General features: G+C 50.1%; 1 protein-coding gene across 1 annotated transcript in view; it reads left to right on the top strand.

Moving 5' to 3' along the window:
* COL22A1 (collagen type XXII alpha 1 chain) overlaps positions 1-17054 on the top strand; it is a 230736-nt gene that overhangs the window by 151301 nt on the left and 62381 nt on the right. The window contains exons 39-42 of the mRNA XM_040625604.1: positions 2854-2931; positions 12646-12681; positions 13985-14038; positions 15330-15374. Of these exons, the coding sequence (XP_040481538.1) occupies positions 2854-2931; positions 12646-12681; positions 13985-14038; positions 15330-15374 (213 nt within the window). The remainder of the gene's footprint in view (positions 1-2853; positions 2932-12645; positions 12682-13984; positions 14039-15329; positions 15375-17054) is intronic.

Here is a 17054-nt window from a genome sequence, read left to right as displayed (position 1 = left end):
CGAGCCCCACATGGGGCTCCCTGCTCAGCCAGGAGTCTGCTTGAGATTCTCTCTCCCTGACCCTCTGCCTGGCCCCCTTCCTTGTTCGGTCTCTCTCAAACAAATAAATAAATAAGTCTTTTTAAAAAGTGTATCAATATTGTATCCAACATAGGATCTGACTCATTCTAGGTACTTGACAAACACTTGTTCAATTAACGGGTAAATGAACGAATGGATAGTTTTTACTTTTAAGATACTTACATAGAAGTCAGAGGGTGAGACAGGCACAATGGGAGAGCAAGGTGTTAAGATTAAAGAAGGTCTATACAAGGATGTGGAAGAGGACAGAGAGGAGCACAGGCAGAAGTGGATTTATGGAAGTGGAACGATTGGGCTGGTCTTATTTGATGGGTCAGTGTTTGGAAGGATGAAACATGGAGGGTTGGTGTGGTCCAGCTGGCAGTGGTTAGGGTTTGCTGGTGTGTGTGAGACAGCCTTGGGAGGAAGAGGGGAGCCAAGCTAAAACAGAAAGTGATAAGAAAATCTGCATTAACTATTTGAAAGATGCAAAAGGCTATGGATTCATTTGGCATTTATGTGTGTTTGGTTTATTTTCTGTCTTCTAATTCCACTGATGAAGTGGTAATAATATACTTGTAATGCTCCATGTTAAATAGTGTCTTCCCTTTGAAATAAGTCTTCACAAGATACCTGGGAGTTAGGTAGAATGTTTGCTTTCATTCTCATTGATGAGGGTCTTAAGGTACAGAGAGGTTACAGGACTTACCCAGGGTTACAGGACCAAGTGGACATTATCCTAAAACTGGACCTAAAGTCCCCTAACTGCCTGTTTGAAATCTTCCCACCTGTCCCTCTCACTGGTGCAGAGTGCTTGCAACCGGCACAACAAGGAACATGTTCGTCCTCTGTTCATTACACATTTTCCCTGTATTTGCCTTATTTCTGGACTTCCTGCCTTCCACCCCCCCTTCCCCCTGAATACAAATTAGATTTCCTAGCAGCCCCAAGCACCTTGTACTTCGCAGAATGAACCACCGCACATTTACCTGAAGAAACACAATGTACCATCTGGGGCTTCAAAAAGAATTTCGGGGGGGGCCTAGTTACAGAGGCAGGGGTGAGGCAGAGGGGTGCCTGGCTCTTGGGAAGCATGGGCCACGGTGGGCCTGGAAGGATAAGGGCCAGCAACGGTGTTACTAGAGAGAGGTTTGGGGTCGGGTTGATCTCTTTTGTGAGACCGTCATGAGCCCCATCCCTCCCACCTCCCATGAATCCGATTCTCTTCAGAACTCAGCACAAGTGTTGGAAATGGGCATCTTTTGGTCTGGGAGCCCATATCGCTGCTAGAAACAAATGAACAGAAGCGTTGGTTGAACGAATATGTGACTGAGGTACTCATCCAGGCCAGAGTCCTACTGCACGAAAACGAATCGTGTTAGAAACATTACTTTTCTTAGAAGCCCAAATGTAAAGTTTTCTGATTGAAATGATGGTTAGAGGGTAAGCTGATTATTAATGAGATTTTTTTTCATGCTTAGAAACACAAACCATAATAAGCAACGTGTTGCCTAGCAATGTCAAGTTCCACCTGAGATCACATTGCTGTGCATTGTCTCATTGGCTCTTCACACCAGCCTTCTAAAGCTCCTTTCATTTGTCATAGGAGTTAACTCATCCCAGGGATATTAAATACCTTGGACAAGATCAGCCACCGGTTTGTGTGAGACTTGGCTGAGTTCAGCTGACCTCATACAGGTGTGCGGTCTCTCACAGTGTGTTCTGGGCCGGGTTTATTTCAGAATTAGAACGGTAGCAATTTGCACATTATAGGTGTAACATTGAGTGTGGTGTGTGGGCCAGCATCCTAGTCAAACTCTAATATCGATGCGACAGAAATGTGTAAGCGTCCACGCACAATGCGGTCACTGAAGGTTGAACACCGCCCGCATCAGATCCGGTCAAGCTAGGATAAGCCCTTGTTTTCGGAGGCTGAGGATTTTGAAATTGTGGATAAAAGGGTGTGATTCAGTCTCAGCTCCCTTCTACAGGAAATGGCAAGCATTCTTCCCTTTTACGCTGTCCATTAAAGTCCAGGATGACAGGTGCAGGAGAACGGCCACGGCCACAACGGCTAACTGGCACAGAGCCGGGCCGGGCTCTGTGTCAGAATGGTGCCCAGTGCTCGTAACCTTTTTCAGGAGCACACTGCCTGCTGACGTGGCCGGCGCTGTGGTTACCTGCCCTTTATAAATGAAGAAACTAAAGCTCAAGGAACTTGTCCCTTTCGTGGGTCAACCGTGAATAGGTGTTGAAGACAGAACTGAGACCCACACTCTCTGAACCCCTGTGCTCGAAGGCAGTGGTTATAGCTCAGTCATTCTTGCCCTTCCCAACCCCTGGAGAAGTGGCCAGGGAAACATAGGTACTTGGCAAATTATTGGTAAATTGTTGGTGATTTGGGACCTGATTTGAAAAACAGGTGTGTAGTCAAATCTGGGATGCAGTCAGAATGGGGGCATGATGAGGTCTGGAGAAAGCTCAGTAACATTTGGAACTGTGGTCACATGGGAGGTACCATCTTGTTATAACCACATTTGGAGCCATGGTCAAGGCTGGGGCACAGTAAGCTTTGAAAGGTGCATGATGACCATTGGTGGCTGTGCACATGCAGGGTGGCCTGGGTGGGTGATGGGCCATCTCGGGGACCGTGGAGGGACATGCAGAATTCTGTGATAAGAGAGGCGTTGATGGATTGTGCAGTCAGGTTGGTGGGAGGGGCATAATTCCTTTTGTATACTGGCTCTCTCCTGCCCAGAACTGAACTCTTAATCTTATTTTTCCTCTCTCTAGGGGGACCGAGGTTCACCTGGGATCCCTGGCTCTCCTGGCAACCGTGGTGACCCAGGCATTGGAGTGGCTGGCCCTCCTGTGAGTCTTTATTCTTCCAAAACTTCCTCCCCCATCCCCTGGCCACACAGCCACTCCCTGCTGGCTCCCTGGGCCTGCCTGCAAGGACTCTCCCTTTCCAGCTAACCTAGGAGTGGGTCACTGGTCCTCAAGTCCGTCAGGGGTTGTAGACCTGTCCACTGGCTTTGTTCTAAAACTTGGTGTATTTCCTGTGGGAATAAGGCTTCTGGGGAAGCCAAGGCTTGTCTGATTGAAAGAGGAGAGAACAAAACTCATTAAAATTAAAAAAGAAAAAAATGACTCACCGGCCAAACTTTTGCAAATCTGAGGTATAGCCAGTGAAACCGAATTGTCCGAGAAAGGGGTGTGATGTGGGAGAAATAGCATGCTTTCATGTATTTGAGGCCAAATGAGTTCATTACCCCTCTGTCTCCCGTTAAGGATAGAGGTGAGGACATAAAGAGAATCAAGGAAGGTTTTAATACAGTCTCCAAAATGAAATCCATGACGTGGTCCTCCCATTGGATGTATGCTGAACAAGTCACATCAGTCTGATTGACGTGAGACCGCAGAGTCCCTAGAGGGTGGTGACTTCAGGGCTTATAAGTTTGCAAGGACCGGGGATGCCCGGGCCCTGTCCAAGTTGAGGATAGCTGTTATTTTCAACCAGACTCCACATGAATATCTCTAGAAATAGAAGGCACACTTCTTTCAAAGCCAGTGCATCTGGCTTTGAAATTTAGACAGTTCCTTCCATAGAGAATAGACATTTATTGGAAATTTTTCTCATCAAGAATAGGAATATCGTCTTCTATGTCTTCCACCCATTGCTTCTGATTCTTCCCAAAGAGCACACCTCCTGCTGCCTTTTACTGAATTACAGCCTTCAGAATTCAAGGCTAGTTTTCACTCCTGGTGACTTGTCTTTGGATTTGGTCCCTCCTTTGCTAAAGACACATAGTACGTTAACTATGCACCTTAAAATTGTATTGGCTTTTTTCTTTTTTTTTCTTCCTTTTCTTCTTTTTTTTTAAGAGAGAGAGAGAGCAGGGGGAGGGGCAGAGGGAGAGAAAGAGAGAGAATCCTAAGCAGGCTCCACATCCAGCACGGAGCCCAACGCAGGGCTCAGTCCCACAACCCTGAGATCATGACCTGAGGCTGAATCAAGAGTCGGTCGATTAATCAACTGAGCTTTCCTAGGCACCCCTCTGGGGTCTCTTTTGTAAAGACACTAATTCCAGTCAGGAGGGTTCTGCTCTTATTACCTGGTTACCTCTGGAAGCCGCCATTTCCAAATACATCACCAGGGGGTTTGGGTTCAATGTAAGAATCCGGGGAGAGACACATTCAGTCTGTAGCACTATCTTACTATTATCTGGAAGAATCTCAAATACTCGGTCCTTTTCAAGTGCTATTACTAAGCCTCACAATATCCACACTACCCACATTAGCATTGCTTAACCCAGAAGTACGTCTAACTCTGCCCCTATTCGGTGTGACCCCAATATAAACCAGAGCAGCACGTGACCCCAGTCTCTCCTTGGTTTTGTGTTCAAGAAATGCAGACCACCGTCAAAAATAATTAAAGGAGCACCACTCTTTGTCTCTCAAATGCTTTGTAAGGAAATGGCAGTTTCTTCCCCACAATATCACTTGTCAAACAGAAACCCCCTTTCCTTCCCTCTGTGGTCCTCTGACATCCCAGCGCTGGTCTTGGGCACCTCACTCCATCCCTGAAATTCTCCAGGTTACCCCCACCCTGTCTCCCCACCCCTATCTTGTCTCATTTGCTTCCCGCCAGAAATGACCACCTCCCTTCTATCACGCCCCTGGCATTGGGACGCCTGTCTTCCCAAATGTCCCCAGAAACCATGGATGGAGCAGGTGTATGGAATCCCCTTGGGACTGTCTACTGTTAATTTGTTTTTCTCAAAAGAAATTCTCAGGTAGCACAAACGCCACTACATCATTACATCAGCTTTGTCTTTGGCTCTTTTCTTCAGTCTTTTGGTGGCTGGAAGGAACACTCTGGCCAAAGATGCAGTGAAGAAACATAGTAGTTCAGATGCTGTTATTGTTGAAATCCTCCTTCTCGTGGGGCCTAATCTGCTGGAGTGAGGACCCTGCAACCTGCAGGAATGACCCGCTAGAATAACTGCGGGCTTCAGAGGGGAGGGGGGTGGGAGAATGGGATAGGCTGGTGATGGGTAGTAAGGAGGGCACGTATTACATGGAACACTGGGTGTTATACGCAACTGATGAATCATCGAACTTTACATCAAAAACCAGGGATGTACTGTATGGTGACTAACGTAATATAATAAAAAAAAATTTTTTTTTAAAGAAAAAAAAAAGAAAAATTCCTGCAAGTGAAGCTGTGAGCTGCATGTAGGCCCCTCTCTCACTCAGCAGGTCTCTGTAGGTCCCCCTCTGTAAGTCTGTTCCCTAAGGACTCACCGTGTCAAGCCCTTAATCAGAAAGCTGTGGGCAGAGGCGGACACTGTCGGCCCCCCTTCCCACTTCAGAGCTGCCTAAAACCAGCCATGAAATATGTTCGTGCCTAAGTGAGTCCACCTGAAAAGTAATTGGCTGGCTGCAACTGAGGGGCTGTAAATCAACTGTTTATTGTCTTTCCTCCACTTCAACTCATTACAAGCTTCCGTGGTGGATAAAACCTTACTGAATTTTCATAAGTCTTGTCTTTGGCCCCTTGCCTAGGCTCCTAATAGCCTGGGATTCTGCACAAAGGATGCAGGGGTGCCCTGAGAGTCAGAGGAGGTGAAGAAGGGGATGTGGGTTCCCCGGGGATGCCCCTGCCCCTTCATGGGAATGGGACTACGAGTGGTGCATGTCTGGCCAGGTGCCGGGAATAGAAGCATGCACCCCACCACCTGCTGGAGTCCTGTGAGAGCTACCCTACCACCAAGTAAAGGCTGGATTCTGCAGAAGCCTCTCCTGAGAACAGGATCCAAGGGCCAGGAGTTTATTTGGGAAATGCTCCAGAAACATGACTTAGGGGGTTGTGTTGTGGGGAAAGGAAGGGAAGCAAGGGAGGGTGTGTTCATGAGCAGGCTTCCACTGTGGACAATGAGGGCTCCCCTCCACTGACAGCCCGGGAGATGTGGGGCGCATGGCAGAGCTGTTCTCTGACGGGGGCGAGGCGGGGGTATATATGCCCACTCCTGTTGGCCAGGGGGTGAAGGCTGCTCCCTGCATGGGGATGCTGACTCCCAAGAGCTCCCAGCGTGTCCCACCCTTGGGCCAAGGGTCCCCCTGTGGCTACAGAAAACCCAGGACCCTGCCAGGTTGCTGTGTGTTCGGGGTATTTGGAGAGGGGTGCTGACGGTGTCTGCTACATCACTGTTTTCCCAGGAAACAGTCTGAGCGTCACAAGGCAGAGTGACTTGGCCAGACATAGCTAGTCCAGGGCCAGGGCCCGGACGCACATCACTTCCCACATCCTCCCAAGCCAGTTCTCTTTGCCTGTGCCACCATTCCCTGTGGCTTTGGCAGGATGAACAGGATTATTCATTTCCATTAAGGATGGATCAGCTTAGAAGTTACTCTTCACATCCTTCCTCTCATGGCATGGTGCTCCGAGGCCTTTGGCATCCAGGCGCAGTGCCGACCCCTGGAAGGGAGCCCTGGCTTTCCCTGCCAGCCTGTGTGCCTTCACTGGACGGGGCATGGATGGGGAAGCAGCGGCTGCGAGTGTTGGCCTCTGGCTTCAAGACATTAACACAAAATCCCTTTAAACTCCAGGTTGTCTCTGATCTTCCTTTAGCAAGGTGTTAAACGCTTAAAAAATGATCCAGCTTAGGCCTGAGGGCAGACCAAGTTGGCACTGAACCTCACTGAAGCCAGGAGCTCGAGGCCAGCAAGGGCAGGGTTCCCACTGACAGCCGGGCTCCCTGAGACTCGGGTCTTCCGGTTCTGTGAGCTTCTTCGTGGGCCAAGTACCAGCCTTTTCTGCAGCAGCAACAGGGGTGATGGGAGGTTACAACACAATAATATTGGTAATAACACCAGGTCCCCTGTCTTTGACCTTCTGATGTGTCAAAATCCTCCCCTGCCTTTCCATCCCCTGTCTGGAGTCTCTTGTCCTGATGCCTCCCTTGGCAGAGGCAGAGAGCACGTAAGACAGGACTGTCTCGCTGTCAGACTGGGAGCCTGATGGAAGAAGCAGTGTGGAGCTGATTATGTGCGATAAAATGTGTCAGGGTCCTAGCAGAGGTGTGTTTTGAACTCCCCATCCTCAAGGAAATAATTAGACTAGAAATAAAAGCCGCTTTGAAAGGTAAAGAATCCCAGTCTACACACCGGTTGGCCTGCAGGGGGCAGCAGAGAGCAGAGCATCTGCACCAGGAGGGTCCCTTTCTCCTTTTCATGTTACAAATGAGACAGAGAGGGGACACCACTTGCCTGAAGTGACACTTGGGACGTGGCAGAGCTAGGGTTGGGTCCCCCACATTCTGACGCGCTCCAGACAGGGCAGCGATAGTGATGAGGTCACACTCGGGAGTCTTCCTGAGCGAGCATCTTCTCCGTGCATCTGGGCTCCTGAGCTATGCGTGACCCAGGAGTCTAGCAACAATGTTCTCGGTTTCTTTATGGAAGTATAGTTGACACACAATGGCACATGTGTTTCAGGTTGTACAGTAGCAACTGGTTTTTGTGCATATGCTTTATCTGCCTGTTTGGTTCAGTTCCTTTGGTTATAAGAACCAGAGAGCCACTCAGGTCAGGACTTCCCAAGAAGTAGACTGGCCAGTTTCCCTTGAAAGGAGTATATGTGGCCCTGGGGCCACTTCCCTGGCCCTGCTTGGGGACACGAGGCATTTCTCAGTAGTTAGCATGAAGCTGATGCTCGGGGAACATGCAGGGCTTTGCTCACAGACATGCACTCCCATCCTGTTCTGTGCATAGAGTGAGGCCCCACGGGCAGCAGACGAAGGAGGTGGGGAGGGTATGGATACCATGTCACCCCATAGACCCCGGGCTCGGCATATGACCAGGAGCTGAGTACTCCACTCATGGTGTTTAGATTAAAGTCTTGGGATTTTTCTGTTGATGAAAAAGTTTTAAAATAAGTTTCTACTCTCACTTCTGGTTTGGAGCTCCCCTTTTAATCTCTGTTGCTAATATGAATTCCTGTGGCCTACTGAGCACTTCCAGTGGGCCAGGCTCTGGTTCTGGCCTCGCTCGGCCTCCCTCCTACCTCCCTCGGCCTCCCTCCTACCTCCCCCCTGGATTTTCACCCTGGTCTCCCTGCCTGGCCTTCTCCAGTAGCTTTCCCACACCAACCCAGAGCCAGGATCTGAGCTCATCTGTAACTTGGAGGCTTCCCCGAGGGGCCCTGCAGGCCCTTCTCACCCAGACAGACCTCAGCTGCCCTTGGAAACCCTGGCTACAGACAGCAGGCACTCCCCATGTCAGAGAAGGGAGCCTGTTCTTCCCTTCTCTGCCTGTGAAGACTCCCAGCCTCTTCCTCCAAGTTCTCTCACCCGGCATCCTCTGGGTAAAACCTCCCCAAACTCAGGCGGATGCCAGCAGCTCTGGCATCTCTCAACCCAGACCCATTGGGTCCCCATTATCAAAAGGGTGGTTGTCCTTACGGGAGCATTGAGTGTAGGCAGGCTCCGTGACCACCTGCATCTTCCCCCAAGCCTAGCACAGAACCTGGCACATGGTAGCATTCAGATAAAAGACTATGGAGCAGAAAGTGCACCTTGGTGTCAGGTAGGTCAGCGGGGGGAGGAGTGAGAGATGACCAACCTTCGAAGGAGGGACACAGTGAAGTTAGCAGAGCAGCATGGCAGAGACGCGGGAGTGTCTAGCATATCCAGAACCCCTTGGGGCTTTCCGTTTTGTGAGTTTCCACTATCTGCAATTTTCAGCAAATGACACAAGTGTTGTGGTGCATGTGTGTGCGTGCATGTGTACCTGTATGTGTGTGTATAGCATGTTCACATGCACACACACACACACAATATATATGTACTTATATTTATCAAGGAAAATTTCAGATATACCAAAAGAATATTTTGGAAGCAGAGCCCAATGAACCCCATGCAGCCACACTTAGCTCCAGCGACCAGAATCCCTGCCCAAGCCCACTGCTCCCTGTTCATCCTCTATGGCCTTCCATCATTTTGAAGCAAAGCCCAGACATATATCATTTTACCTGTAAATAATTCCAGTATATTTCTAAAAGATAAGGACTTTTTAAATGTGGCCACAATTTCATTATTAAACTCCCCTAAGTAATTCCATAACATCATCAAGTATCCAGTCAATGGTCAGGTTTCTACTTATTCCATAAATGCTGTGCCTATGTAGTTCTCTTGTTTGACTCAAGACCTGAATACAGATAGTAATTGGCTGGTTTTCTTTCTTTTAGAGAGAGGGAGGAGGGAGAGTCAGAGGGAGAGAGAGAGAGAATTGTAAGCGGGCTCAACACCCAGCGCAGAGCATGACATGGGGCTCAATCTCACAGCCCTGACATCGCAACCTGAGCCGAAATCAAGAGTCAGATGCTTAACCGATTGAGCCACCCAGGTGCCCCTGTAATCTGGATTTTCCTTCCATTATTTTTTCTTTCCTTTTGCCATTTATTTATTGATGGAACTAGATTTAATTTTGGTCTCCTAGAGCTTCCCACAGTCTGGAATTTGCTAATTTAATAATTTAACACATTGCTTTGTCTCTGTGTTTCCTATACATCTGTAATTGGACCTAGAGCCTTGATCAGATTCAGGCTTGATGCTTTTGGCAAGACATCACAGGGAGTGTGTTCTTCCATTAGGAAGCACGTGGTGTCTGGTGGTCTGTCTTGTTGTGATGTTCACACTCTTTGATGTCCAATGCTTAGATCAATTAGCACATCAAGGGTTGCAAATTGATGCCTTTCTTGTCCTACCGGTTCTTTTTTATGTATCTGCTGGAATACTTCTAGATGGAGGAAAGGTCCCTCAATTACAGTCGACATACCCAGTGGTACAATTCATATGGAAGGCAGGATACGAATGAATGTTCCGGTCTTTCCCTTCAGTTATTTTCAAATAATGACTTGATTCCTTTGAATCTCACAAAGATGATTAATTAGGTGTTCTGTTTTTCATCAATAATTTTGAACTCTTGGATTCAAAGACATCTCATGTGTTTCAGTGTAGTGTGGTTATGCTTCCCTTTGACGTGCAGAGTGTCAGCTGATGCCAGTAGGACCTCACCCCAGTTGACCCTGAGTACCTTTGACACAAGCCTAGCCATCTTTGGCAGAGCCCTTGCTCTTTGGAATGACGAGGTGCCCTAGATTTGTGTACCTTTCTTGTCCAGAGCTGAAAGCAGTCATTTCTCCAAGGAGCTGTGTTTCCTTCTAGTGGGAAATGGTATCAAAGGCCAAGATCTGTGTGTTGGGGTAAAGTGGCTCTTTAGCAAACATATCAGAGAGCATAATCTTGAAAAAGAGTGTTGTGGTTGTTGCAAACTTGTTTAGGCTTCAGATTTAAGAATGCCATCATACAATCCCTCCTCCTCAACACTCTGATATTTTTTTTAAAAGATCATTAATTTATTTGAGAGAGAGAGCACTGGAGAGAACAAGAGCACAAGTGGGGAGGGGGTGGACAGGGGTGGAGGGAGAGGGAGAAGCAGACTCCCCGCCGAGCAGGGAGCCCAACACGGGGCTTGATCCCAGGACCCCGAGATCATGCCCTGAGCCGAAGGCAGATGCTTCACTGACTGAGTCACCCTGGCGCCCCAACACTTCGATATTTCTTAAAAGTGTACTGACAAAATAATTGTGGGGATGGGCCAGGCACCGAGGAGCCTGACTCTCTCCTTAGAGCGTCTTTCTTGACTTCTGATCACTCAAGACAAGGTGGCCGTCTAGCTTTTATTCCATTTGTGGAGACCAAAGCTCAGAGAGACGAAGTGACTCACTCAATGTCCAACAGCTGATAACTGATGAAGCTAAGATTTGAAATGAGTGCCTTTTTTGACAACAGAATCCATCTTTCATACGTGGATTTTATATTAAAAGACGTACGGGAGGACTTTGGAGCTCGAGCGAATGACCAAGTTGAGTGCTGGAGGTAGATCATGGTGTTTCATCTGGAATCAAGCATGCCTCTGAAGTGACCTCACAGCGTCCCCCTTGCCAGTCATCAGTTGCCCCCAGGTCCTTTGCTTGAGGCATGAGTGTGGTCTCAATGGGGAACGACTTTGAAAGGAGCAAACTTCAGCTGTGTGTGCATTGGTCCATGTGTACCTTTGACTTACACCTGGACGGAGCCCATGAGAAGTCATTCAGGGAAAGCGGCTCCTGAGTCAAATAGAGCCCAGGTGGAAGCAGGCCTCTAGTCTTACCTATCTGACTTACCTGCTTGCCCTTTGGCCTCTGGAGACTTCCCCTCCTTTCTTCAAGTGCTCAGCTGTGCACTTCCCCTGTTTCATCAGGCCATTCTGAGACATAGTTAGTAGACGGGCGTTGCGGTTTCCTGGCTTGTCATACTGCAGAAACCTATGCATTGTGTGAGCTCTTTCTTTCTCTTGGGAATGTCTGGGGAAGTTCTCCTGGGCTCTGCTACAGGGAGACGCAGGGTATGCTTGACTGAACAGGAGGTGGGCTAACCCCACGGTCGAGTGACTCCCGGTATGGTTTGGGTAGGTCCTGGTCTCCTCTGGCCTTACTCTGATCATCAGTGAGAAGGGAGGGTGATTACACCCAATTCCAGAGTTCTCATGCTCTAAAATGTTAATTTTGACGGATTGCTCTATGCTGTCCTGACTGCCACAGGACACTGGGCTGGGCGCTGGAGAGACGGTGCGGAGCAAAGAGCTTCGTGCCCACCCAACCATGCACACGCAGTCATCCGGTGGGGAGGACACACGGCCGGGAAGTGATGACAGTCTTAGGCATTATGTCCTGGGTGGGGTGCATGGAGGTGTTAGGGGGCCACCTCTAATGAGCATCCTGGGAGGAGCCAGGGAAGGCTCTCGAAGGTGGGGGCATCTCAGCTGAGAACCAGAGTGTGACAAGAATGTGTCTGGGTGGAAGCAGAGCAGAATGGTCCGTGCAGAAGTGCAGCATAGGGAAGACTCAGGGCCAGGGAGCATTCCACTCATGGCAGGACCTGAAGCTATGCACGAATGCCTCATCGTCCATGGCCACATCTTAGATGCGATATCTACAAGTCAGATTCTAAGCTGAGGGCTTAGAGAGCAGACCTGTGTGTGTGTGTGTGTGTGTGTGTGTGTGTGTGTGTGCGTGTGCGTGTGTGTGTGAGAGAGAGAGAGAGAAACACCCCCTTTTAGGAGTTGGGGGACACAATTGCGATATCAGCTGAAGCAGGCCATGCTGGGGAGTCTGGCCCCGAGTGTGCCCCCAGCCTGTCCCAAGCAGGAGGGAGGCACCTCCGGAAGATGCTGGGCTGCTGGGTCCCCCCCAGCAACAGAGCTACAAAATAGAGACAAGCTCAGGTGTCAGGAACCAAGTGGGTGCCAGGACAGGGTGGTACCTGTCCAGGGGCGGATGGAGAAAGTTCCAGGAAGACCTCCATGTGCGGAGTTCCTGGGTGGGGTGAGCAGGTGTGACTGTGGCTGGAAGGTCGGGAGCGTTAGCTACTCCTTCAAGGACAGTCAAAGACCTGGCTTAGAAATAAACGCGACAGCATGTTTAAAGAAATGTTTCATTCTAACTTGACTTATTTAATGTTTCGTTTGTTTGTTTCTCAGGGCCCTTCTGGACCACCAGGAGACAAAGGGCCCCCGGTACAGTATGAATAAATGAAGGCTGGGCTTCACTTTTGAAGTGGAGGGGCCAAACTCAAGTGCTTTCTGCAAATCCCGAACATTAAACAGTGCAGACTCTCAAGGATAGAACCATCGGCCTCTGGAATGAGAGAGTAGGAAGGGCAGGTCATGTGACCCAGCCTGCCTGTGCTATAGCTGTGCAGACTGAGATGGGCTTTGCTTTTTGGCATCTCCGCATCACGGGAGGGCAGTGTGGTTTGATGACCTTAATTACCAGCTGAACAAATTTTGAACCCTGGCTTCACTACACCCAGCCTCATAGTCCTGATCAAGGGAGGGATCTCTCTTAATCTGTAAAGGGGGCTGGTAAGACCCCTTGTGGAGGTCGGAGGGGCTACATGCTGGGAAGAGCAGGAGAGGTCTCGGGAAACCTTTGATCTTAGGAGTAGCCACTGTTGACAATAAGCATATTGTGTGAGTTCACCTGGAAAATGTGAATTTCTGTAACTCACCCCAGTGCAGGAGGAGCTGCAGATCAGCACCTATGAGGACATGTTTTATATGTAAAATTCTGTGCACTCGAGTGTTTTCCTGAACCGAGAAAATGGGTTTGTATAGATGAGGAACCGGAGGCCGAGAACAATTCATGGAGAGGCATCCGATTTCAGAGGGAGTTACTGTAGCCTGTAGTGTAGACGGGGGATGGGGCTCCTCCGGAGGGGTCATTGTGGAGGGGACATCTGGGCAGTCTCAGGCCGGGTTAGCTCCTGAGCGCCCATGCGGCACCGTTCCAGCCCCTGCCATCACAAGGTGCTGATACCCACCTGCACATCTACTTTAGGAAGATTCCTACAGGATGTGAGGTCCACAGCAAAAGATATGTGTGAGAGTTCCTGATACTGTCCAGAAGGTTTCAACAGAATGGGAATGATTTTCTAATCAAAAGTAACAAATGTCCTCTAAGTACCGGGCACTGTGCTGAGCCAGCCAGCCACCAACCAGAGTGGAGGGGTGAACCACGGCATGCTCACTGTAGGAGCTGACCCTTCCACCAGGGAAGGAGTCTGCACATGGAACCTGGGCAGGAGGGCTCACAGTGAAGGTGTTCCAGAACATTCTTTGTGCGTGTGTAACACGCCCACCTCCATAAGCATGGGAAAATGAGTAAGCACTGAGCAGAGAATCTTGGCACACACATTATTACATCAGATTCCTCATAGTAACAGGCCATTTGTACAATGAGAACCAACTATTGCCAAGGAAAGGGGAGGTCTAATTTTGCTTAAACTGTTGGCAAGCATCTTGCCTTCTTTTTTCTCAGGGATCGCGAGGCTTACCTGGATTCCCCGGCCCCCAGGGACCCGCTGGCCAGGATGTAAGTACAGAGCAATGGTACCCGCTCAGCTGAGGCTCTTCTAGACTACCCTGGAAGCCCACCTCCACTGTCTCCCAGCCTCCCTTGACCAGGAAACCCCCAGAGGAGCAGTCTTCACTCATCCGCACCCCCTCCCCAGGAACATTTTTAGATTTTTGCTCTGCTCTTGCTTGTGACCTATAATGTTGTATTGTCCAGTTTCCCTCCTTATGCTTTTGTATTACACTTTCAGAACCTTGTTAGCTCCCAGGTGTCCCAGACAACACCTCCCACTTTTTTGGTCAATTTCCTTACATTGCTAGTGGGTCATTTCTGCACCAGCGCCCTGGACTTGTTCTCCATGGCGTTGTTCCTGGCCCATCCCTGCAGTGGCTTGCTCCCTTCATGGGAAGCCCACAGACTTATCTGATGCTCGTTGAGAATTTCATCCCTCCTCACATGGTGACAAGGATAATCTCTTATCTCCATGCCTGGCTTCTGCCTCCATAGAGCTGAGCTCTGAGAAGATAGGGACCACGTGTCTTATGCATCTCGTGGTCCCTGGTGCCTGGCAGTGTGCAAGGTGCACGGATGCTGCTCACTGCACACTCGGACCCAGTGGATGGATGGCAGCGATGAGTTCCTATGAGGCGCAGCTGTCTAGCGCCATTAAGCAGTAGAACTTATTCTTAGACACGCAGGTCTCCATCTGTAGTTTCAGTTCACTAGAGGCAGGGACAATAAATCATCCTCCCTTTCCCTTCCTTGCTTCTCCTGCAGAGGGGAAAGTTACCCTCTAGAGCCTGTCTATTCTCATTTCCCCGTCCACTCTAAATGCAACATTCTCATAATCAGCCCTCCTTTCAAAGCTGGTCCTTCCACCTGTGTTTGGAGAAGAATGGTGGAAATTTAAAATAAGGGTGTGTATATGTGTGTGTGTGTGTATATGTGTGTGTATGTGTTTGTGTATGTGTGTGTGTATATGGGTGTGTGTGTGTGTATGGGTGTGTGTGTGTGTGTGTGTGTGTGTATACACACAGGCACCTGCTCTGTGTGCATGCGTTGTTTTCAGTTTTGCATTTTGGGTTGGAGTTAAGGGAGGGGTGGCTTATTCTAAATATTTGCCACAGTGTAATATTTTCTGGGAAGACGAGTGTTCAGCTGAGTCTGGAAACCATGTGTTTTTATTGGTACCCGTCTTCACTGTTGGGTCATTTTTTTTCTACCCAGTTACACTTGGCGGACATAGAGGTTGGGGGGCGTGGGATGATCTGCTTAGCACAGTTAACGTTTCCTGTTTCTCTTCTCCTAGGGTGTACCAGGGAATCCAGGAGAAAGAGGGCCTCCTGGCAAGCCAGTATGTCATCTCACTGTTCTGGATGAATATTAACTCTCAGTCAGGGCTCCGGCGAGAATAAAACACAGCTCAGATGGTCCGAGAGGCTGGAAGAGGGACTTCGTACAGAGCCGTGGGCAGGGGCTGATCTGAGATGCAGGGGGGCCCAGAGATAAGCCACCGTGGGAGGCCGACAGGACCATAACCTGTTTCCAGTGCAGAGTGAGAGCACGAGGGTGGGGAGGGGCTGCCAGGTAGGAGCTGTGTTTGTGAGTGCAAGGCCATTGCCAGAGAGCTGGGCCCGAGCAATGGAGCAGGGTCTCCCCAACTCCGGTTTCCTGATGGGGGCGGGGTCTCCTCGTCCACCTCAGCCAGAGCCCGCAGGCAGCGAGCCCCATGGCACGCTCCTGGGGTGCAGCCTCCCCACCATGGAACAGGACAGGGAAGGGTAGAGAGTGGGTCTGGGGGTGAGCAAATGGACCCCAGTGTATATCGCAAATTCCTAACTGGCCCATTTCCTGCCCCTGTCAAGGGATGTCCAGGGATGTCAGCATGGCCCGGTTGCCCCCTTCACAAGGTGGCAGAAACTCTTTGCTCTCCCGGTGGGAACGGTGGAAGCTGTGGGGTTGCAGGGAAATGGCTGGTCTTGAGCACTCACTCCTTGGTCGTCTAGCCTGAGGCTCCTGCCGGCTCCCCCAGGAGCAGGTTTAAGGCCCCCTGATGAAGTTGCTGTTGCCAGAGAAGCCCCGAGGCTTGACTNNNNTAGGGAAGGAACGGTGAGGATGAGCATTCTGGGGGGCGGCAGCGCGGAGACGGGAGAAGCTGGTCCCCACTGAAGGACGTTGCCCAGGAGAGAAGGGACAGTGGCGTCAGGACTGGGGACTCGGTCCCTCAGTGGGACCGACTGTAAGTTTGGCTCTGTAACCAGGACACTCACCTGGCAGAAGCTTCACTTCCAGCTGGACCTGAGAGTAAGAGTCTCCTCTGCAAGCCTGGCCCGCTGCCCGACCCAGACAAGCACCCAAGGCAGACGCCCTGTGGCGCCAACCATCGCGCCCTCATCTGGGTTGCTGGGCCCGGCGGAGCCCTGGGTGGGGACGCTGGTCTGTTGGGAAGGGTCCTGGAGGACCTACCTGTGGGCCGAGTGGAAGGTGACGTGAGAGGTTAGGGACAGCTCACTTACCCTCCTCCTTCCTGGAAGCCAGCTTGGCAGCAGACAGTAAGCCCTGTGCAAGGCCGCAGGGGGAGAGCGAGGTTCAGGCCAGAGGCTAAAGGGGGTTCAGATGACCTCTGCCAAATCTAGACCTTGACACCTCTCTGCAAAGAGAAGTCAGCACAGTCCACTGACAATGTGGACAACTGTGACTGTCCCACAGTGGGTCACCCACAGAATCCGGAAGAGGAGAGGGAGAGAGGGAGGAAGAAGAGTGGGAGAAGGGAGGAGAGGAAGCAAGAGGGAGAGAGGGAGAAGGACGGAGGGAGAATAGGTCTGTTTCTTATCACCTCTAAATTCACTGAACGCACTGCCCGCAAACGGTCCCAAGTACAGCCCAGTAGCTATCAGGGTCTCTCTGCTCTTGCTGGTCAGATAAGTCATTTTTCAGGGGCCCCCAAGACACCCTCAGGTTCGTGATTCATGGGGAGGACTCACTGGAAGGACCCTCAGAACTCAGGAACACTGTTCTGCTCACGGTTATGTTT

Source organism: Ursus maritimus, unplaced genomic scaffold (genome assembly GCF_017311325.1).
Source record: "Ursus maritimus isolate PB19 unplaced genomic scaffold, ASM1731132v1 scaffold_9, whole genome shotgun sequence".
In the NCBI taxonomy this organism is placed as follows: Eukaryota; Metazoa; Chordata; class Mammalia; order Carnivora; family Ursidae; genus Ursus; species Ursus maritimus.
This window is presented reverse-complemented; position numbering and strand designations above follow the sequence as displayed.